The 24,435-nt window shown below is 39.3% G+C and overlaps 2 protein-coding genes across 3 annotated transcripts in view; one reads left to right on the plus strand and one right to left on the minus strand.

The window, feature by feature from the left end:
• Nucleotides 1-2,073: 2,073 nt before the first annotated feature.
• LOC106636867 (uncharacterized) lies at nucleotides 2,074-24,355 on the minus strand. Of its 2 annotated transcripts, XM_089592241.1 has the most exons (13): nucleotides 23,711-24,355; nucleotides 10,033-10,512; nucleotides 8,883-9,158; nucleotides 8,015-8,275; nucleotides 7,500-7,701; nucleotides 7,181-7,410; nucleotides 6,458-7,085; nucleotides 5,198-5,908; nucleotides 4,013-4,285; nucleotides 3,781-3,897; nucleotides 3,437-3,569; nucleotides 3,162-3,336; nucleotides 2,074-2,982 (listed from the first exon to the last, which is right to left on the minus strand). In XM_089592241.1, the coding sequence occupies exons 2-13, from the start codon at nucleotides 10,342-10,344 to the stop codon at nucleotides 2,749-2,751; spliced, it is 3,552 nt and encodes a 1,183-aa protein (XP_089448367.1). In that variant the 5' UTR covers nucleotides 10,345-10,512; nucleotides 23,711-24,355; the 3' UTR covers nucleotides 2,074-2,748. The 2 variants fall into 2 exon arrangements, with proteins under 2 accessions (XP_089448367.1, XP_089448368.1); XM_089592242.1 differs by lacking the exon at nucleotides 8,015-8,275 and having other exon boundaries at nucleotides 2,075-2,982.
• D2hgdh (D-2-hydroxyglutaric acid dehydrogenase) overlaps nucleotides 11,272-24,435 on the plus strand; it is a 60,824-nt gene continuing 47,660 nt past the window's right edge. The window contains exon 1 of the mRNA XM_089592243.1: nucleotides 11,272-11,420. The gene's annotated coding sequence lies outside the window, so the exon portion shown is untranslated. The remainder of the gene's footprint in view (nucleotides 11,421-24,435) is intronic.

A 24,435-nucleotide genomic window follows, 5' to 3' on the forward strand; every position in this document is an offset into this window, starting at 1 on the left:
TAACTCGAGTAAATTGGTATCACTGATGAAATCACATGAATTTGAAGTGAAAGTACCTGTTAAAGACATTTAAGTTTTGCTGATTTTGCAATTGACAACATTTTAAAGCCAATAAATCCATTTTACTACTAAAAATTTGAAGTTTGCTAGAGTATACTTAATTCTTAATTTAAATTGCGTGATTCTTAAACTGTCTTATCATTGATCAAATTAACTTCTACTTATATGCAAATAATTTCTATAGTTACGTGGGATTGGTAATTAGAAACAAAAACAAACTCAATTAAATTTATTTGAATTTTGTGTGGGCGGCTGGAAGGTCACGTGGTCACAAAGAAAAAAATTAGGGTTAGGTTTGAGGGCAGTAGCTGCTTAGTCCGCAGAAGTGAATTGTATATTTTTGCACGAATGAAATGTTATTTGTTGAATTATGTTTGTAACAGCAATCGCTTATAACAAGTATTAGTTTTTGAAACCCAAGTGTAATTATCAAAATTTGACAGAACTAAATGCCGAAGAAGCTACAGATTGAAAGAGACTAAAAAACAATTTTTCTCTAAGACCGTAAGCTGTTGAACAGATTCTTAGGTAAATTTGCGCTATTCTACGTTTGTCTTTACGCTACTAATTACTTTTTTATTTTTTGTAATAATTAAAAGTTTTACAAAAATTCATCAATGTCATCATTTTGTTCGTAATAAAATTTATTTAATGTTATCAGAGATGAAATGTATTTTTACAATTTTTATTTCAGCTTCCACGCTTTCAAATCACGTCAAAATGGTTAGTTCAAGATCAAAAAATTTACTTTATGACAAAATGCAACGAGCATGGGTCACGACTTGTGTAGGCGTTACATTAGTTACTACAGCTGTAGTAGGATATCAGCTATTCAATTACTTTGTGTACATAAAACCTCTGAAGAAGGAAATGGAAGAACAGCTGAAGCGAGACCTTCTAAAAGAAGGCATGATGAAGGATAATGCTTCAGTAATGACAAGCTAGTTGGAAACACTTTGTACATAGTTATAGATTGTTATTATTTTTAGAATTTTTTTTGGGTTTCAAAATATTTTGATCCCTTAACAAGAATGTGTAGCTATTTAGGTTAGCTATTTAAGTTATCAGAGAAGTGTCATGCATATTTGAATATATTATATAAATTTTTGTTTATAGCTCGTTTTAATTAAAAAAGTGTCCTTTTTTCGTGTTTCAACTGCTATAATAAATTATGTTGGTTCAAATATCAATAACATTAGAAGTACTAAGTTTCCTTTTAAAAAACCATTTAAGGTGGCTCCAGCGCCTAGTGCCGTATCAAAATGGGGAGACTAAAATTAATCATTATTTTCTTTAAAATATGGTATAAAATTATCGTAGAGACTGTTGTTAGCCATATTCTACATTTTATCTATTACTTTAGTGAGTCAATATAAAAAAACAAAAAAGTTTTATGGTGCCCTAATTGATGAACTGTTACGATACGCTCCTAAGTTCAAGAGTAGTTATACCTATATATATGTACTCTGCAGAATGCAGACAGCTGAGAGCTGACTTGCGCTCGCAACTGTATACTTAGTCTCCGATTATTTAAAGATTTTGTTCGATAACAAGACACTTTTCTCATGTCATCGAAAACTGCGTAATAATATATACAAGATAGTATGTTTTTTACACCTTACGGGTTATTTATATAAGTGCAGCAGTAGGTTGTATATCGCGTAAGCTTGCATTTCCTATCTAACCCGTCTTAAAACTACGATTTTGTAAGCATGATTTCTTACAACTTTCATCGTCAACCTTCATTTTTTTTTATACGAATAGAAAGATGGGAATTCAAAGAATATAATTCAATTTTATTAACCTAGGTTGGGTTATTTATAATTTTAACGTTGAGGACACTGGAGCCACCTGAAATTATTTTAAATGAACAATAGATTTGCAACTCAGTGATGAGGAAAAAATAGTATTTGTGTTATGTTACGTGGAGGGGTTTTGGTTAAGTAAATAAAGAAAATACCATTTATTTATGAATGATTGTTTATTTCAAATTGCATAGAAACAGTTAATTTCTGTAAAAAAATTAGTTATCTTTATTACAATTATACTCGAACTTTTTAATGTAGTTACATGCGCAATTTTTAATTTCTTAGGATGATCTCTGTTCAACATAAAAATATTTTGATTTTCAAAGAGCGTTTTGCATTTTTTTTTTCACAATTTGTAAAAATTTGAAATTTATCATTACCACGATGAATGATTTATAGTCATGTCCAAGTTTCCATAGTAATTGTAATATAAAATTTGTAATTAAATAAACATCTTAGTTTTAAATATTTACATTCACGTCTGAAGTAATTTAAAACTAAATTTTTTTCGTCTTAATGATATTATTAGATCAAGATCGTTTGTACTTACAAGTTAAAGAATTACTTTTAGTGCCTTACTTACTATTTTTTATAACAGTGATGCATTTCAAAAAACTATTGCACCAAGATGATATTTATCTTTTAGAAAGGAAATTTTCCTTTATAAAGGCTTATTAATCCATTTTTACGCACTATCAGAGACTAACTAGAAAAATATTTATTCCAGTCAATAACCTCAAGACAATGTTACTTATTTGGTATATTTACATCGAGTTTCCCTTTTACAAACAGTTATCAACTACCTCAAATGACACATCCTATGATTCGATTCACCAGGGATGTATCACGTCCTCATACACCTCTACATACTCCATAGCACTCAAACGTTAGCGCTGGACACGGGACTAGCGCCCGTCATTGTACCGTCGGTTCTCATCGAGTCGATCTTTGCGACGATCTTCAATGCAGGGCCAAGTTTAATACTCATCGCGGACATCAGATGGTCTTCCTTGAGCAACATAAGAGCCTGACCATCGATTTCTTGAATTGCGAAATCTTCCGCGTAATCTGCACAGCCGGGCAGGTTGCGTATAAAGTCGCACACTTCGTTCACCTGAAATTATGAAAAGCGCGCATCGATTAGGTAAACATTCTTTAATCCGATTTGTTGCTTTGCTCAGTTAATAAAGAAAATTAACACCGAATATATTATGAAAAAAATGCACTATGGTATGCATCACCATAATCTGGGATAAAATATCTCTACTAACAAAAAAAATGAATTCCACGTACCGTCCACTTGACAGGGTTAATTTTTGGTACCAAATCGTCCAGTGGCATGTTGTTGATGGACAAATGGTTGTGCACCTTGTCATCTCCGTTTTTCTTGATGGCGTCAGTATCATTTTTCACGTCCACCTCTATATCAGTCCACTTGTTCTCTCCGTTATCGCGAATCTCCTTTTTCCTGAAAACGACAAATATAAATTAATCATCGATCGTTGGCTATTTTTTAAATAAAAATGTAATTAAACTGAAAATTTGTGCTTTCAGCAGTAGATACTTACGATTTAGCGCAAATCGTCGAGCAGAAACGCTTGTCCTTCTTGAGCTTGACATTATTTTCGTCCAATGTGTTACCGCACGCCTCGCACTTGCCTCCTTGCAGATTTTGATCGCCGTCAAGGTAATTTTTCTTTCCTGTTAAAAAGTTTTAAAAATTCATTGAAACACCGATAAACGGAGTTTTCTTTTTACGCGATCGGTACTTTGAGAAATACAACCCCGACGAAATTTTCGATACAAAAATTTATAAACGCAAAATACATGAATTAAAGTTAAATTCGCGATGTATCGCCAAAATTCGTGAAGTTTGCCCAAAAAAGTAATAAAGGTAGTATAATCATCTTACTCTTGCACGGCGGTTCTTCCTGATTCTCCTTGTCCGCGGAGTTGTTCCTGCTGATGCTATTATCCTGGGTCGTGGAACCATTGAGCGACGAGCGGTTGACAGCAAACGGCTCGGAGGCTGTGGTCACACGATATTATGATTATTATTTATTCCTCTCTATGTATGTACCACACACAGCTTGAATGATTCGACGAGAAGAAAAAAGAAAAAAAAAAAAAGGAAAAGAAAGTACCGATTGTATTCGTTATCTTCGTACCTTCTTGGATGACGAATCCCTCGATAACGTGTGTGAGCACCTGAGGCTTGACCATGGCCTTGGGTGGCATCTGCTTGACACTCGTTGGCGTCGGGAGGATGGCCGACTCCAGAGGCGTGTTATCGTCGCAGCCGTTCATCATCGAGTGCACGGCTTTTGTCAGGTTCGCCAGGGGATTGCTACTCGGCGCCTGTTTGTCATCGCCGGGTTTCAGCGGCTCGTGGCTCTCGTTCGCATGCTTATCGATTTCTGAAATAAACACATTGCGGTACTTGTCATAGTCAATTTTGAAAATCGTTATTATCATTATTATTTTATTGTTTTGTGCACAAAATCCATGGAAGGATGGATTTGCTGTGCTTACTAGCTTTTCGATTCTGACGTCTGCGTTTTCTCATGACTACTTAATGGTTTCCCGATCGATCAGTGTTAACGTGCAGGTACCATGTTTTATTTTGAGAAAGAAAGAAAAAGAGAAGAAGAAAACTATAGACAGCCGTTGAAAAATCCCAAAAGACTTACGAGGCAAACGTTGGTCACTGTTTAGTTCACAGATGCAGAGAGGAGCGAGCATCGATCTCTTTCGTTTCGAATTGAAAACTATTCGCACCTCGCAAGTTCACAGCCTTGACCATGAGAGTACGTGCGGCACTGTTTTATACATATATGTATACACACGAGAATAACAGCTATGCAAGTACAGGTACAAATGTATCTACGTAGGTATACGCGTACAAGCTAAATTAATTGTAATGCAATGTCGGTCAACGACGCGCGATACAAATTATTTCGGTTGGCAATGAGGAAAAAAAAAAAAAACAAAAACAAATGAGATGAACCCCGAGCAACACGAAGCACCAAGTACACGTATACGTATTATATAGATGAGTGCAGCACGCTTTGCGAGAGCGCTCCGAAAAAACTACGCGGTAAGTTGACGTAGAGGATGTATACACGCAACCCGAGCCTCTAACCTAACGTGAGCACCATCTCTTTCCCCCCAGCGGCGTTGGCACGTAGACGCGCGCCGTCGTCGTCGTCAGCGTGGGCGATTACGTATACATGATGAGTCTTTTTGGTAGGTGTATGCAGCTTGCGTCATGTAACGAGCGCGCTCGAGTCCCGGGCAAACGATAACACAGAAACAAACAAGCAACTTACCGGCAGTACCGTTGGCTTCCGCCGCCGCTGTGGCAACCTGCACCGCGGCCGGTTCGCCTTGCAGCGCGTTGTCCTTCTTCAACGCCCCAGAGAACTGTTGCTCCGCGACTTTGTTCGCTTCGTCGAGGGCGACGTTGATCGGTATGGCCGGCGCCAGAGTCGGCGTGGACGGCGGCTGCATCAGCTGGCTCGGCTGGACCTCGAGCTGCTGCTGCTGGTGAGCACCGACGACATTGGCCACCCGGTCGACCGACGGAGATACGGCGTTGAGCAGGGGCATACTGAGAGCAGGCTGAGGGGTAGCTGGCTGCTCCGGAGGCACGGGTTGACTCGCCTGAGCGGACTGGGTAGCCTGCTGTTGTTGTTGTTGCTGCTGCTGCTGCTGCTGTTGTTGTTGCTGCTGCTGCTGCTGTTGCTGTTGTTGTTGTTGTTGTTGCTGTTGTTGTTGTGCCTGGAGTTGAGCAGCAGCAGCAGCTGCGTGATGCATCTGTTGTTGGGCGGCGACTGCGGCGGCTTGCAGGGAATCGGTAGGTTGGCCGACGATCGGTAGGGTCTGAATCGCTGAGTGCGGTCCGCCTACGATCTGGTTGCCGATCAGGGCTGGATTTAGCGAGACTACCGGCATGATCGATCGATCGCCGCTCAAAACGACGTTCTGTTGCTGTTGGCCCGGCTGTTGCACAGCCATGCCTGTTGGTGCACGGGAAAACACTATTGGAATTTTATCGAATTTTTTCATTACTGTGGATTTTTAGTTTTTTCACATTTATTTTTTTTTATGATTTTTATTTGAATTGTATACAAACACATACACACAATGCTGACTTTGATTGAATTACAAAAAAAAAAAGGTATTTTTGTCGATTCAAAAGCCTTTAAAGAATTTTTGAAAAATAAGGAATTCAGACAATCGCTCGCAATAACGGAACCCCGTTGATTGTTGGACGTGCGGTTTTATGGCACCGGTCGCGCGGCTTTTACGACCCCCCATACCTCTTACATCTGTTGCTCACATCACACCCTGTAAATTTTGGTATGTGTACAAAATATGTGTTTTTCCGTTTCGAACTTTTCCGCCAACTGTACACGAAAACAATAACCCCACTGTTTTTTTGAATTGTTATTATTTTTTTTTAAATCGAAAACTCAATGTCAATTGGCAAGAGCACAAATAATCTTCCTTTCTCGTCAACGTACACACACACGAACACACACGTAAAATGCTCATAAATAGCACAGCAAATAAGTAACAGTACTCACCCATGAGAGGTTTAGGCTGAATCTGCTGAGGGGACTGCTGGGCCTGCTGATACTGTTGCTGCATCTGTTGTATGAATATCATTTGCTGTTGTTGCTGGAGGTGAGCTTGCGCCTGTGCCTGAGCTTGGGCCTGCTGATGCTGCTGCGCCTGATGCTGGGCCACCTGAGCCTGTTGCTGCTGGGCGGCTTGTTGTTGCTGCTGTTGCTGCTGTGGTGACTGCATCACGGCTTGTTTACCCTGCGGCTGGGCAAAATTTGCCTTCTCGACCGATTGCATGGGCGAGCCGGGAGGCTGCTGCTGCTGCTGCTGCTGGTTGGCTTGCGCGGATACGGTAGTGGCTATCGAGTGCACTAGCTGCATCGTTGGCTTGGTCGCCGCTGTCGCTACGGTCGTCGAAACGGTCGAGCCAGACTGAATCGTTATCATGGTCGTGTGCTGCTGGACCTGCTGTTTGGCAGTCTGTCCAGCGATGCTGTTGGCCACACTGGTCGTCACGCACGACGTCTGCTGGTTGGCTTGGGCACCTACCGCCTTCGGCACCGTCACGCTTATGGTGTTGGGACCCGGGCTCGTGCGAACCACCGACTTGCCTCGACCCTTACCCGTGCCACCACCTGCCTTACCGCTCTGCGATGAAAACAAAGTAGTGCGATGAATCATCGTTATTGTTGTAAAATGTTTTTTTTTTTTTTTTCCTTCTACAATTCCAATAGTGGACGTACTTGAGCGTGAACGGTCGTCTGAACGCCGTGGTTCGTCTGCGTGGAAACTGAGCTGGCGGGCCTGATGTTGGCCGTGGGCACGCCTTGCAACGACGGCAAAATATTCAAGGGCCTCTGACTAACGACGCCCTGCTTGCCGGTCTGCTGCTGTTGGATGTTCATGACGCGCGGTTTTCCACCGGTCGCCGCGATCTGCTGTACGCTCTGGATTTGCTGTTGAGCCGCCAAGGCTGCAACGAGACATTGGCTTTACTTTTTGTACATCCACGCATTAATTGTATCGAAAGATCCTCATTATGATTGAAATGTGGGCTCTTACCGTGTTGGGTCTGGATCGGTTGGGGACTGCCGATGAACATTTCGGTCTGTGGATCGCGGATGAATATCTGGTTGGGCGCGGCTGTGAGTAGCGTTTGCGAGGGCAGACCGGCAGCCCAGATGCCCTGGGTCGCAAACTGCCAGGGCGCAAATTGCATGCCTCGGTTCTGACCAGACGGCGCGCCTGTCGTGCAAGTGGTATACTGAAACAGAGGGAAAAAATAACGTATATTTATACATTTTTTTTTTTTTTGTTCATGAGACGAGCTTTCAATTATTGTTCTCCGACGATTCCTTACTACATTGAACATGACGAGGGCGTGAAACAATAAAAAAAACATTTACAATTTTAAAAACAAATGACGAAACAAAAAAAAAACAAAAAAAAAAAAGAGAGACGATGAACCAAAGCCAAGAACAACAAAAATATCAACCGCAAACGCAACCCCTTGAAGGACGAGAAAGCAAAAAAAGAAAAAAAAAAAAAAAAAAAAAAAAATGAAAGGACCCAATCACCTTCTGCACCTGGTCGTTCTTGTTGTTTCCCTGCTGCTGTTGCTGCTGCTGTATGGAGGCCTGATGCTGAGGCAAGACCTCCAACTGACTGAACACCAGGGTCTGCCCGGCTCCCGGAGTCGCCGAAGTCGGCACCGGTATGTAGCCGGCCGGAAAGCCTTGGACCTTAGCACCCCCGGCGCCAGGGTGCGCACCTCCCTGGCCTGTTGATGCTGTTGTCAGCATGTGCGGGCCCGCGAGCTGCGCGCCTGCCTGGAAGGACTTGCCGGACAGGGTCTTTTAAACTGCATTTCAAGGTGCGATTGCCGGTTGTGTGGGTAGATTGATTTTTTTTTTTTTTTTTTTCCTTTCTGTAACCCCTCACGTGAAAAGAGCTCCCGAACATACTGTACTTGGGCGGTGTTCTTTGATTTTATTTTTTTTTTTTTTGTTACGCACAAGTGCCAAGTGATATCCACCAATCCTTCCTGTACATGTACATTTGCAGCGCTATCTGTACACGCACTTTACAATTTACTTCCCACGGATAGCTCCCGCCCCCAAAACAAGAAAAAAAAAAAAAAAAAAAAAAAAAAAAGTACAAGGTGCAGCGTTTGAGTAAATCCTTCGACACATAGACAACATCACAGACGACTTATGCGAGCCAAACCAACCCAAACTTTGTTTTTTGACCCCCCCGATGATCCCGTTCGATTTTTCTCACAAAAAGCACCGTCGCCCATACAATCCCCAACAACAACAACAACATCAACATCAACATCAACATCAACCCACACAAAAGAGTGAAAAAACAAAGACGTGGAAGAATGAAGACAAACAAAAACAAAGTGTAGAGAGAAAACAGGCGTCAACACGAGCCATCCAGTACCTGTATGGAGGAGGGGTTGATGCCGGCCGGGTGCGCCAGTAGATTGCCGGGCAATAGGATCGGCGTGCCCTGGTTCGTGTACAGGTGCTGCAGGTGGTACTGGTTTTGCATGGGTTGCTGTATCACCTGGACCGCCTGGGGATGGGCGGCCATCGTGGTGATGGTCGTAGTGCCCGGCTGGCCCGACAGGGTCATCGAGACCCCACCGACGTTTTGCGACTGCTGGGTCTGCTGGGACTGCTGCTGGTGCTGCTGCATCGTGACCGACACCGCGTCCTGTGGCGATAATTTTTCATGTCAAACAGACGAGTACGTAACATATATATATGTATATGGTTACGGAGAGTATAGGGGGAGAACGCGCCAGTTAGTATATATTATTATGTACCGTATACAATGTATGTGCCGGTTATCATGACCATATGAAAGTGATGGATATATATATATGTACATGTGCCGAATCGTCGCCCTTTTTTTTTTCTTTTCCTTTTTCTCATAGCGACGATATATGCGGGGAAGAGGAGCTTGTGCGGAAGAAGAACGAGGGTGCGAGGCTATCTATTGATGCGCCGACGATGGTGGTCGCGGGGAGTTACACGCACCGAACGACGTGTGCTTTTGAGGACCGGGGGACATATGGGCTTGTTGTCATTGTATGTATGTACGGATGTATGGTCGATTGCGTGTGTGTCTTGATAAGAAGGTGCGTGAACCGGCGATTGAATGGAGATTTGAAGAAGGAAATTTTACAAGGAACAAGTAGCGCGTGTACATTGGAAGAGCGAGGGCGAAAAAAAGTAGCGCTGTCGTTGTTGGATTTTTTTTTTTTTTTTTTTTTTTTTTTGGTGGTGGACACGAGGGGATGATCTACTTTGATTACCAATCTAGGGATCTAAAGCGAATTTTCTAGCGTTAAACTTCAAAATTAGTGTACCATTTTATAATTACTCTATAGAGCGCCAGCACACCCATCAACTAAATTATCCGCTATACAAATAATATACATACTTTGTAATGATAATCACAAAATTGTACAAGTGTAGCTGGGGGGGTCACACGCGTAATTTTTATAAATGAATAAATAAGTAACCAAAAAAACAAATAAATAAACAGATAGATAGAGGTAAAGAAAAACATTGAAACTAAGTACATGCTGCTGCGGCATAATTGCGGCAACTTGGGGCTGGACTTGGACCTGCGTCTGCAATTTTTGGGGCCCGTTGGCTTGCTGCTGGCTCTGCTGTTGGGCCTGATTTTGCTGTTGTTGCTGAGCCTGCTGTTGCTGCTGCTGCTGCTGCTGCTGTTGTTGTTGCTGCATCTCGTGGGTCGTTATGATCATCTGCTGCTGGGGCTGCTGATTCGAATTTTGTTGCTGCTGTTGTTGTTGCTGTTGTTGTTGCTGCTGTTGCTGTTGGGCTTGAGCTTGCGATTGGTCTAACTCCATTTGTTTGTTGTCGGCCATGTCTACTTCGATAATCGAAAGTGTTCTTTTTTTTTTTTTTTTGCTTTCCTGATGATGGTTTCAGGGCGTTAGTACGACCAATCTTTCGTCAAGCTTACAATTGTCGAGTTTTTTTCGAGGGATTCTTTTTTTCTTTTCCAACCCGTCTGCTTAGTTTAAATGCTCCACCTGGAACAGAAAGCAACAATTGCATCGTGATTAATATTTTTTACTTGGGCAATTATTCAATGTTGGTGTATTTGCATACATAAACGGGCGAATCCCAATTTGTTTCCGGATTTTATGTTAATATCTCATTTTAGGTGCATTTTGTAAAAATATCGCAATTAACATAAATGTTACTTTGAAGTAAATTTTTCATTTTTTTTTTTACATTACAGGCCGTTAATAATTTTCCGTGCTTACAGTGAAATGAAAAAAAAAAACAAAAAAAAAAAACGTTGTTACCATCGCGTAATTTCATTCAAACCGTAAATAGAAGACGGAATTTTAATGCGTTTAAAATTAAAAAATTCAATTTTACCCTAATTTTTTGATATAATAATAATTGACGACGCGATCTGTGAAAAAGAGAGCAAGAAAGTTACTCGGTGTGTATATATATAGTAAGTATAGTGGGGGTGGACCAAGGCACAGGCACAGACAAGACATTTAATAAACGAGCTTAACTGAAAGTTAACAAAAAGATGACCAAACCACGTTATCCGATATAGGTAGGTAGTGAGCGCGCGGCGCGTCTCCCGTTTCCCGTTGCTCAACACATACCTACATATTGTGTATAATATCATCTGTTGTTGGATGTGATGTATGGCACCGATGATCACCCCCCCAAAGCCTGACCGTCTCTATATGTATACCTTCACGTACGAGTATCTTTTTATCTTGCACTCTAGTATTGTGCGCTACACAACATAATATAGTCTGCATCCGATTCGCGCGTGTGTGGTTGTAGTTCAAGTGTACGCTATTAGTTGATGTTTGACGAAACGAATTTTGAAGAAGAGTTTTCTCAAAGGAAGATCGAAGGATAGCTTGAGTGTGCATACACATAGAGGCTTCGGAATCGACGATTCGAGGTAAGAAAGAATAAAACGATTGTACAGGGGAGGACATAACCTCCAAGGGACGACCTATGTTGTGATGTTTTCCGTGTGTTTTGCTACATCTCATTTTTATTTTTTTCAATCATTCACTCGTACAAGTACTTTTCATTTGTGTTCAGTTGATAAGGGATACGTTTTAAAAAAAGTACTGTGCATGTTTGGAACGACCAAAGCTGTTTGGAATGCTGTTGTTGTTGGGCAGCACGTTTTGTGTGTATATAATATTTGCTCCGTTTCATTTCGGTGAAATACACAGAGAGAGAGCGAAAGGGGAGCGGGTGGAATATGCTCTCTCTCTTTCCGTGTACTGTGGTATTATCAGGTTTGCTCTGCGTCTGTGTTCACACAAGTTAAATTTTCCTTTTTTTCGTTGATGTTATATTACTCAATATTCTTAGGGAGAAAGGTGTGATTGTTAGTGCGGCTAGATTTGCGATCGCTCGTACAGTTTTTATTTTTTATCAATACCTATAGTGTAGTTGTTGTTGTTGTTGTTTCTTTATTTGGCTTTTGGGTATCTAATGGACTCCGTTATGCCACATTTCATGTTTTGTTCTATGAGTTTTTAATTTGTTGCCGTTTTTGATAACTGACTGCGGCGCGGTAGAAGTCAGGAGCAGTCACAGTGATAATGGAACATGTGGAGAAAAAACCCCACAGAGATACCGTGAGTGGACGGAGCGGGGAATCGAGAACTCGAGCCTCCCAGGTAGAAGGCAAACGCTCTACCACTGAGCCACTGGCAGCTCACCTATAGTGTAAGGGGTACAAGAATGGGTGTGCATATACGTAATATTTATGAACGTGGTTATGTGCGGCTGCAGCACAGGGGAGGAGCTGAAACAGCGTCGGATCATTCGTTGTTACGTAGGAGGTGCTCAACTTTGTAAGTCACGAGTAAATTTTTTTTTTTTTTTATGTGAATTGCTTAATTTATGAGCACTTGTTATCTATCAATAAATACTGGATTAATTTACCAAAGCTTTGTGGGCTGATAAAGTCTCATTGATTAATATTTTTGAACAGACACGGATTTTTATTAATTATTAACCAGCACTTTATTGGTTATCATTATCAGTTTCTCCTCTTTTGGATTCTTACAGGTGATAAATGATATCGAAGGGATCATCGTATATGTTACAATATATATAATTTATGCCAAATTAGACAAGTGCCTGTTAGTGTTATTGAACTTAAGTAAAGTAACTTTTAAAAGATTAAATTTTTTTCGTCACTAAACAGTTAGATTAAAAACAATTTATTTATACTCGGAGAATGAAAAACAATGTTACCTTAATATTTATATTTCTATTCATAATCAGAACAGCTTTGCAATAAAAACTTTGTCCTCCACATATTTTTAAGCCATACATAAACTATTAAAAAACTTTAGGTTTCTTGAAAAAGCTAGTACAACTTTTCTATTGCACATAAAATAATGATTCAAGTAAAGTTTGGGTTAAATTTATTATCAGTTAACGTTCTATGCTATAGGATACGCGTAAACATTATAGCGTCAAACAATAATATAAAACTTCCATTAGACTTCGATTATTGGTGTTTTGTTACGAAAGTAGGTATCTAAAGATAAGATAAAAAAATGTTTAGAACCTGCCCAAACTTGACCTTCGATACTCATAATGCTATTAGCCTGTTAACGATCAAACGTATATGTATAGAAATACTAGAGTCGAAACGTTTGGCCGAGCGACGGAGCCTATATTTATATACATGTAGAAAGAAAGGGAGACGCGCATATACAATAGGTACTGCATGTACAGAGGCTCGCAAGACATATGATTTTAACTCTATTTCGGCTCTGATGAATGTACCGAAAAAGCAGTGGATCAAGTCCTCAAAAAATGAAGCAGCGTTATTTTTAGTCAAAGACACCTGCGTGGCACCCTTTATGTGCCCGGACACACGCTTTTACAGTTTGCACCAGCTGACGATGTTATCAAGTCAAACCTTAGATACTGGAGTTCTAACACGTGTGTCCTGTGTACTGTGCGTCTTTAAAAGGACGCACGTGCAAAAAGCCTTTTTTTTTGTTATTGAAGACTTGAAAACGAGGCATTCATATAAAACAGTCTACAGCTGCTGTGATGAGAAAAACTAAAATGGAATGAATTTTTTTCTTTATTACTTGCTGTTAAACATCATAACTTACCATACGTGTAACATAATTACGCAGTAGTGGCATATAAATATGGCATCATGCATGATTAATTAAAAATTATTTGAAAAATGTTTTTAGCGAATCATAGACGTGTTAAAGTTTATTTAACTTTTTTAACTACAATAATGAAGTAACTTTAGGAAGAATTCTTAATTAATATTTTGCCCGACATGGGTATGTTTATGAATATTTTATCTCAATCACGTGTAGTTGAATTACTGGGGTCCATGTTTGCCAGTGTGTCATTAAATTAAGTTTGATTCGTATATATGTTTGTGTTGAGGTCGTTCACACCACCCGAAAGAAAATTCGAGGCGTTCAAAATGTTTTTGTATTGCGCAGGTCACGTTTTAGAGAATCTATTTGTGTTTACGAGTCGTTTAGAGTTTTAGAGAACGACTATTAACCCTCATGCATGCGGTGTAACCATTTATTTGTGTATAATATATATATGGTGTATTAAGATACATTTGTAGATGAGATTTTATTCAGGTTTTTGGTGAGTAAATCCCTACTTAACTATAACAAAGCATGTGTTCAGTAAACGTTAATTATTATCGACTCTCATTGCCTTCGACAAGTGGCATATGCTCAATGAATCCAAATAACCCACAAATCATAACAATACATTTAATTGTTTCTTTTTATTCATAATAAAAACTTTTTTTAACTTTTTTTACAACTACTAAATTTTTTTTTTTTTTAATAAGTGAACATTCTTTGCACTCGCTGCAAAACATAAATTTTTAATACATAACGCTTTTTGATATACTTCATTTAAAATAGAGTTTCTCATCAACATGTGTATCACGGAGGATTAGAAAATAATAATTTTAATTCAAGGTAGGTATTACAAATTAACAAAGAGTCGAGTAAACAGTGAAATCGAGGAGATAAATAAAAAAGAAAAAAAAAATTAGGTGACTCATGATTATACAATGCCAAAAAGGTAATACCATAATACGGGCAATCTAAAATCTGTGAGAGTATAATTTTTTCTATATGCACACGTGCTGTCAACGTTGACATACTCCTCTCAAAACTCGTAATCAACACTAGAGCTTTTAAACACATTTACTACGAATTTTTACATCAATAATAATAATAATGTTTAACTTTTTATGACTTTCTTGCACCAATTTGTGTATTTTTAATACTTTTTAACCAACGAAACGCATTGTATTTTTATGAGGTAAATGTTTTAACGTTTGTATTAATTTTTTGTAACATCATTAGTCACCATTGTTCTCGACCCAAAAATTGTTTAAAACAATGAAATCTCAAAACACATTAACTTAAGCGAAAGTATCCGATGTTCTTGTCCATTGTGTGGTGTATTTATATGGTAAAACTTGGGGCATGCATTAAAAATCAGATCCAAATACGGACACACACTATATACGACGAATGAACGATACCTACATTCACTTATATGGGTAAAGGTTACGGCCTCGGCCGAGAAAATCGCGCTACGGAAGCGGGAAAGTCTCTCGTTCTCGAGTCAACTAACCATACCTCACTCGATTCGTATATAATATATAGAGGGGAATTGCAAATGTTTCTGCCCGTCAAACACACCGTGAAAACACACGCACACGCGTGCTCATTTTCGCTCCTATATAAGGGAAATGTAACGCTATTAGGGGAACCGGTTTGCTCGATTCCCACGAATTCAGTCGAGTCGCATGGACATAATATTATCAAGCACTTGCTGCAACGCTCCATATATATGCGCACACACACTGACACGCGAGTGCTCGATTTTCCAGCCGCAAGGCTGCAACTACGGGTTTGTCTTTATTTTCCTTATGGTTTTTTTCGAGATTTATTTCTGGATTTTTTTGAATGGTTTAAAAGTTGGAAAAATTTTTTTTCATTCGATTCCACGAGTTTACCGCGAGTCTGTTTGCGTGTATCATACACGCGTGCACTTCTTATCTCGCTAGAGCTATACCGCGACCGTGTAAGTATATACGCGCCCGTGCTTCTGTGCTGCGTTGACACTCGGCGCGTTCGTTCGTTAGGGAGTCTTGAATTGAAAATAGCTTGAGGCTAAAGTTGCGGGCTCGTTTCGAAATTTAACAATACGTTTCGGATAACGAGGGCTTCTTGCGGCTCTAGAGCTCGTTTCATGGGGAATCAGTGTGGCAATTTTTCACATAATCTTACCTTTTTTTCTTTTTGTTCACCCATAATTTTCTGTACGTATTTTTTTTGTTTGTATTTAGATTGTTACTGTCTTTTTGAAGCAATTAAGCACTGAGTTTTTGGTACCATACCTCGTTTGATAAATAAACGCACGTGAAAAAAAAAAAAAAAAAAAAAAACTTTTAACGTGTACAATCGTAAGTGGATATTTCAGAAACGCGTGGATTATTGTTACAAATTTGTAAATTATTTTATGTACGTGACAATTATATATATATTTTTGTAAATACATAAAGTTACAATCCAATGTTTCGAGAGCCAAGTAATAAAAAAAGAGAAAACTGTAGACTCTGCAAATCTTAAAGCAGTCCAGTATAGTGAAACAATGTTGTTTTACATATTTATATACTAAAAACTATTAGCAAATTACATGTATGAATTCTAAACTTTTTTTTTTAATGAGTATAAGTATTAGAAAATTCTCAAAATAAACTAATATTAGCCTAAACAATACTTGTGTTTTTAATGGGTTTTTTTTATTGTTCATTTACATAATTTCGTAAAGTTAAGAAATAAAGTCATCTGCACTGTAGATGTCTTTTTCACCGAAATATGATTGACAAAGCATGTTGCTTTATTTTTATTGTCATCACCTTGACGTCATAGGTGGAACTCAGTCACTCGCACGTTGAACATTGAGTTCGTCGACACGAGGAAAAAAGTGGTGATTCATTGATTTTGCCGTAAAAATCAAACGCCTTTGCCATTCATAACACAATTACATACGCTGAAGGATACATAATAATATTGTACAGGTATGGGTATATATACACGTATTCCAAGAAGAATGGCACAACACGTCTTGCGTTGTTTTAATATCATCGAGTCTCCAGTTTACGCAAAAGGTCGGATCACTTTATTTTCCGCACATATGTGGGTATACACATATAGGCATCACGTATCGGGGAGTCGCTATCAACCACAACAGCTCTCACGATATGTATACATATATATATTTACGACTTGGAAATGCATAAACTTTAGCTCTCGCGCCTACTGTTGCAAAAGCTATCGCATTGCGCGCAGTCAAAGCATCCGGACTTTTATTACTGCCCGTGGAAGGCAAAATTGCACGCGCGCACACGTGAAAGATATACATACATGGGAGATAACGAAAAAAAAAAAAGTAATAACAATGATAAGTATATACAAGCATCGTCAGCCGGCCATATATTGAAAGTTGGAATGTAGGATGGCTTCATTCGGATGATCCCAACTTGGGGTGGGGAGGGGGCTAGAAGGAGAATAGGAAGATGATAAATCATGAAGGGAACGCACGTATAGTTAAATTGGCTCTCAAAAAGTGGGCCTGGCAGCAGCCAGTGGTCCCCGATAGTTTTCAAGGCGGGCCTTCGTATAGGGTTCCGCCAAAACTATACATATAGGTTTGGTGCGCCGTACATGGTATGGGCGAGGAAACTTTGGAAGGGAACGAAAATCACCTCGTGGAAAAATATCTCGGTGATTTGGTTACGTAGCGTCAGTGGCTTACTGCTACACATTTCGTTGGATTTACTTGGTTTTCCGATCGACTGATTCTTCGGTGTGTATAATATTACTTATCTAGAGATTATGTAGTAATAATTAAAATTAATGAGTATACGCATCGAAGGTTACCAAAGTTTTACTTTTTGAGCCCCGCCAAACTTTAAAGTCAAAGTAAACACCGCTGTTTTTTGTTCAATTTATGTGTACGCGTCTCGCAACTGACGTCAATCCTGGACGACTCAAAAACAGTACACGTTCAACTTTGTCTCTTCGAACGACTCCACAAACTTGATGTGGTTAATTATCCCAGCAACAGTCAGACCTGATACATTAACCTTTGCAGTGTGTACATTTTTCATATTTTTCTTACGATTGCCCAAACAAATTTATAAAAAATTGCATTTATCTTTGTTTTTTTTTTTTCCGACTAGTCGCAACTCGCTAATCCAAAACTCCTTAACTACAGCTTCACGAAAAATCTGTGGATGTGTTGCAAGAATGAATGTATGAGTTGATTGATTAAAAAAAACCCTGGGCACTGTGTCCCACGTGGCTCGGTGCAAGTTAATTAAATTTCCAAAAGAAAAGATGAACCGATGCTTTTATACTCTGCGACTTTGCGAATTTCCGTTCGTTCGGCAGAAAAGTTCGCTAGCGAAACCAAAGCGTCTTCACGTGGCCAACCGACGAAGCGGGGATACATTTTACGACGCAAAACCCGCGCGACATGGTTAAAATTGCCGGGGGCACCGGAATCCGAAAAATTTGTCCGAGTCGCCAAATGATCGGTCGACTCCCCCGAGCAATGAAAAACCCCGAAATTTACGAGTTATTCGAAGAAGAAATAAAAAAAAAGGCCGGCCCACAAGACGAATACACCTATATATACACACGCGCAAACAATAACGAGAGAGGCCAAAGGTACATAGAGAGAGTCGTGGAGGGAATCATCATCAGGTGAGAGATAAAAAAAAAGTATATATGTATAGAGTGAGGGGGGGGGAAGAACGAGAACATCAGCAAGTCAGGTCTGCAACAGGCAAAACACCCAACGGAGTCGCGTCTTAGATACAGCCTATGCCCATCGAGGAAAGGTACCTATACATACACAAGTATGGTGAGCGGATATATATATATATCTCTCGACGAAAAAGAGTGTGGCGGACTGATGGAGGGCTAGCCATAAAAAAAAGGGGGGGGGAAGAAAGAGATGGAGAAGACGAGGGGCCGGTGTTACGGTAGGGAGAATCGCGCGATCCATCTTGGAAGTTTCACAAAACAAAATGTCGTCCCTCGGCAAATGCCAGGCCTTACAGCAGAAAGAGAGAGAGAGAGAAAGAGAGAGATATTTCGTGCAAGTGTGTGTATGGTAGATCCTACGTAGAGCCACCATAATTAGCGTGCGCTGCGCACCCATGCCGAGAGAGATACCAAGTCGAGAATGTATATATATACAGAACACACAGACTTGTCTACGAAAAAGGAGGGACACGAAGAGGCATTGCTCTGGGTGCTGCCGTTGTGTAGCCTTTGGGACATACATACATACATACATACACATGCACATACATGTGTATTTATATATGTACTGTGGGTATGTGTGTGTTTATGGGTGTGCGTGCACACGTATACGGAAAAACGACAAAGCCAAGCATGGAAGCCCCTCGTGGGACGCAGCGGGGGAGTCCCCCGAGAGAGAAGGATGCGGCTAGAAGTGGAGGGACCGGTTCAAAGGAATCGGCGACGAGGGGAGAAGTGGAGGTGGTGGTTATATTATGGACCCGTGGGTGTCTGTGTGTGAGCGTGTAAGAGAGAGATGGAAAGAACGGTGGGGTGCGTGCCGGCGATACTGGACCGAGATAGAGAGATGGAATTAGAAGGGGAGAGGAGGAGCGGAGCGAGAGAGAGAAAATGAAACAGGCGCCCCCCTCCCCCTTAGACTGACTCTCTCCGCGTGTGTGTGTGTGTGGGGGTACAAAAGAGAGCGAGCGAGAGAGAGAGATGGGACGGATGGGAAACGGCGAGGTTTAATTAATGGCATTTCGAAAAATGTTGGTTCGGGGCTGTACGCTGCTCAGTTAGAGCTGCTCCTTTGGCCCGGCCGTCGTCTTTCTTGATGCTACAATGTAGTACTTCCCATCTTCTTTTTATTTTTTATTTCTTTTTTTTTACATCACTGAAACTTATATTTAGCGATTTTTGGTGTAACCTCATGGGTGGTATAATTATCATTGGGGTTGCTGATCTGATGGTTTTTTTTCCCTGTACAGATTTTAATTGGAAAGTGGATCCGGTTTCAGTCTATTCTGCTACCGATTTTGTTATCGAATCATTATTCCTGGATTCAGAGGCAGAGGGCACGATCATAACAGCCAAATTGGGTGGCTCAAAATGGAATTAGAACTAGTTGGTCAATTAAAGCATTATTATATTGATGGTCAAAGCCAATAATTTCTATTAATAATAAATTATCAATGACTTAAAAAAAATGTACATTGAAGAATCTTTCCATTAATTGTTTGTAATAATACGTTTCATACTTGAATTGTTTTTATTAATTTTTACCTTCTGCTATTTTGAACACTGTTTCTGAAACAGTGAAGCAATTTCCTTTTTTAGCCACTGACCAGTGCTACGCGTTTTATAAAAAATCGTTCTTTAACTGCTACGTTGAAAAAAGGGTTACACTAATTTTTTTTTTAGTTATGGTAGAATACAGCTACAAAAGAGATTTTTATCGTAAACTTAGATGTCATAAATGCTGAGTAATTCAAACAATGCTATCAATTGCTAAAAAATTTTGGTGGAATGTACATTGCTTGTAATGTCATAAATTACTAGAATATAATTCAATTGATACAAAATGTATCAAAGCCTGTTTAGCTTTCGTTTAATATGACGTTTAAATATTTATTACGTAAGAATTCAAAAAATTTTTTAAGTATTTTATCTACCTCGTAAGGTAAAATATCTACTTGAGACGTCATTTAATAGTATTTGATATCACAAACAAAATTGGGTTAGCCAAACCGAAACTTAATTGAAAAATTAACATATTTTTTGGTTTGTTTGATTAAATAAAATTTTTTTTACCGCAACTAAAATTTCCGAGCTATCAATGCAAAAAATAATAATTTAGTTGTTATCAAATAAATGTTTGTTTGAAAATTTCACTCAACATTAATATTTTTAACTTTTTTTTTGTTTACATAAATAATTTTCTTATTTCTGATACTTGATAACGCTGTATCTATGGGCCAGGTGCAAATTGACGTCAGCGCCGTTCTGCGGATAAATATTAAGTCATCGCGATGAAAGAATATCACAGCTTAGCTTCTATTGGACACGAGAAATAATTTTTTATCTGGTAAGAAAGACTCTTATATTGAGTTAGTAATTTGTTGAAGAAAATACTTTAATGCTATCTTAAGATAACATGTAAAATAAAATTTATTTATTGTAAATTTTTTAAAAGAAAAAAAAATTATTTCTGTAAAAGTTTACAAAACTACGATAAAAAATCTTGCTGACTAAATTATTAAGTACCATTACTATGATTCTTTTTTTAACATTATAATTGTAATTTATACCGATCAAATACTCAACTAACTACAACATTACATTAAATCGTACTATCGAAGCAACGGGAAAATTGGTCTGATGCGTGAGTAGATCAGAGTTATAAAAATTTATGTAAATGCTAGTAATTTTTGCCGTATTTTCTGGTCGATATGTTACCGTAAAACTTATTATATAAACTAACAATTTTCATAGTTCTAAACAAAAATCATTTTTCAATTAAAAAAAAAAAATTGTTTTCAAAGAGGTAGATAAAAAAGGCTAGTGGAGAATGTTGTTTAAATGTATTATGGGTAGCATTAGCTTGTGTTCCTTTATTGCCAATTAACCTATTTCTTTGTGTAATGTATTCAAGTTAAAATCGCCATAGATATACCATCAACATTAATGTAAGGATTATACAGTAATAAACTATCGTTGTTTTCAATGTAAATATAAATTTTAAATAATTATTCCCCATTACAGTTTTAAGGATCTCAATTATAATTTCCTAGAGTACATTTTAAATGCCTACATTTTGTAGTTTATAAATAGTTTATTCAATTACAATGACCTATTTATACAAACAATAAAAACAAGTGTAATTGTACAATATACAGCATCGTTACGCTACATAATTAATTTTGCAATTATGCTAATCAAAATCTGTATTTACTTTTTATTCCAATACAGGAACTTGGGTGTTCTAATACGATGTTACATGTGCTTATTAATATCAAAGATGGATCACTCGATAGTAAATTGGTTTATTACCATAAACAGTTGAAAACTTTTTTTTTTAAATAAATAAACAGTGAAATTTACGAAAATCTGGTACAAAGCGCGAAGTTTTAAAGAATAACATAGCTAGTAAACGAGAGCAAAAATACACGTTATCCTGTACATGTAAGTACATAAAAAAGATAGGAACACGGTGATAACAAATACCTATGTATAAAAAAGAGTACACATTGCATTTCATAATACGCGATGTGTATAAGTGCGCATATAAGGTGTACAAAACTCGAGAAAGAGATAGAGGATATGTTGTGTGTAACGTCGCAAGAGACACACGGTGAGGACGCGAGGAAGAAAACACACGGCGCGCACACGAGATGAGAAAGCAAACGAACGAACTTACGGATCAGATGGGAGGCGGTGGGAGAGAGAGAGAGAGAGAAGGCGCACGAGAGATGGACGATCCTTTTTTTTTTTTTTTTTTTTTTTTTTTATTCCACCGCCACATGGATACGCAGCCTATGGGTATATAGGGGAAGTGTACATGTACGTAATGAAAGGAGAGTGGAGCGAAGCATACAAAAAAAGGGGGATAAAGGCGGCACACACGTTGGTAGGAGGGGAGATACGAGGACTTTGTACATGCGCACACATACACAGCAAGTGTATACACGGTGGAAGTACCAAAGGTGGCAGGGGGAGGGGAGCGAGTGAAAGAAGAGAAGACAGCGGAGGCGAATGAAAAATATAGGGGGGAGGTCCCGGATAATGTATACGTCTACGAATATAGATATATGTGTGTTAAGAACGTGCCCGTTTTTTTTCTCTTTCTCTCTCTTCCTTTTTTTTTTTACTCGGAGCGATACTCTTCAACGTCTCCACGCCATAGCTGTTCGCTCACGCAGAGACTCTCGCGTGTACACAGACACACCACACGTACACGGAATACTGATGTAGTGGCGTGCCCTCACGTACATATATATATATATAAACACATGCCACCGCCTGCACGGCAATCATCCCGTCCCCACATACAGTAATAATAACAATAATGATAATAGTAATAACAATAATAACGCTAAGAGCTCACGGATAAGCGAGGAGAGTGCGAGAGAGACGGGGAACAGAGAGCGAAATGGGGCTGTGCACACGCGGCTTGCTTTCGCCATCGCGTTTTACATGCATTTGCACACATAGCTGCGTATTACAGCTGTGTGTTTATACATGTGCGCGTGTATGCGAGCAGATTATGATCGCACCAGGAGGGCTTTCTCCTCCACGCTTTCAATTCTGCGCGTTACATATATATATATATTCACTCATATAGTACTTGCTCTTGTGTGTGTGTACACGTATACATCAGAATGATTTGACAGCAGACGTTTTTTGAGGTTAAGGAACGCTCTCTGCGCGCAGCGTTGTTCTTTTCAATCACTCTTCGAGGTCAGCTGTTTAGCCGACGGTTTATTAGCGTTAGGGGGCTGTCGTCCTAAAATGAGTCCTTTCCCCGAATCGACTTTTCCTACGGTATGCGGGCGTTATTGTTACAACTCGTTTCTTTTTCACTCTGTTTGGCTAATCTCTTGCCGTACCGTTAGTTATTGTTGGGCTTTTATAGAAAAGAAATTTCCATTTTCACCACATTCATCCCGATTTATCTTTTCGTTCGTTTAAGATGATTTTCGACGCTCAACATAACCTCACACTATTCTACCAAAAGTTCTGAAAATGAGAGAAACTGTTTGGATATGTATTAATTGTGTGACGAACAATGGATGTGAAAAAAATAAAAAACAAACAGCAACTTGGAACAAATGGACAAAGTACACGATTATTATAAAATATAAATGTACGAGTGCCGTGTGCATTAATGCTGCACAAGTATGCGAAAGCTACGAAAAATACATAGGTAGTGAGAGAAATAGAAAGAGACGGGTAACACCTAATTAGTTGGTTGGTCTTTATATGCACCTATAGCGTTATAAGTATGGCAAGAGAAAGAAAGAGGAAATTATAATAGCTAGGACGAAGAAAAGAGAAAGATACGAAAGGAAGTCAGACCGCGGCGATGTGTACAATATTAAACACTTACAGAGCGCCTGCGCAGTCACACCTTGGCACGTTTTGAAGAAAAGCAGCATCAGTCGGACTCGCACCAACACAATAACGCTCCATCATGAATTTGATGCGCCGACGACTATACATGTATCTATCGCATTCGTGTGAGTGTGGGTATATCTACAGTTATATACTTGCTCACAGCTCTGCTCGAGCTCGAGATAATGTTTTTTCTTGAACAAAAACAATTTTTTTTTATCTCACTAAGCACAACCTTATCGATTCCGCATATTTCGAATCGAGCACAGTCGTAAGGTCTTACGAACGGTTAGTCACCAAACACCATTACTTGCTCTCTTTTTCTCTCTTGTGCGGAGAATACGAGGCACACACAGCACAAACACAAGTACACTCTACTGTAAACACCACGATTTTAATTATGGTATCCTTGTTTGGACATTCGCAAAAACAATCAAATAAAAAAAAAAAACTACTTTTTTCGTTAAATAATAGAAGAAAATTCCCGGCCAATTGTTACAAGCAAACTTATATAGGAGGTCCACCTATATCTGTTGCATAGGGGAGCCTTGGAGGTTGGCGGCGAGAGATCAGGTATTGTCCGTCGGCCAAAGTGCGCACGTATACACTGAATTGTACCGAGGGAGAGCGCATGTATACAGCCGCCGAGGAAGAAACAGCAGGAGAGAGCGCAATATCCTCGTCTTGTTGGTTGGAGATGCGCAGCGATTGGCCGGAGCA

The sequence above is a fragment of the Copidosoma floridanum genome, unplaced genomic scaffold (assembly GCF_036245765.1).
Source record: "Copidosoma floridanum isolate Cflo_tuat_1 unplaced genomic scaffold, Cflo_Japanese_pri ptg000014l, whole genome shotgun sequence".
Lineage (NCBI taxonomy): Eukaryota > Metazoa > Arthropoda > Insecta > Hymenoptera > Encyrtidae > Copidosoma > Copidosoma floridanum.

Bases quoted from the DNA above. Each gene is read 5' to 3' on its own strand.
- LOC106636867 (XM_089592241.1), bottom strand. From the start codon at position 10,344: ATGGCCGACAACAAACAAATGGAGTTAGACCAATCGCAAGCTCAAGCC. The intron at 3,570-3,780 runs GTAAGATGATTA...ACTTTTTAACAG, and splicing joins GGAAGAACCGCCGTGCAAGA to GAAAGAAAAATTACCTTGAC. The intron at 3,337-3,436 runs GTAAGTATCTAC...TGTCGTTTTCAG, and splicing joins TCGACGATTTGCGCTAAATC to GAAAAAGGAGATTCGCGATA.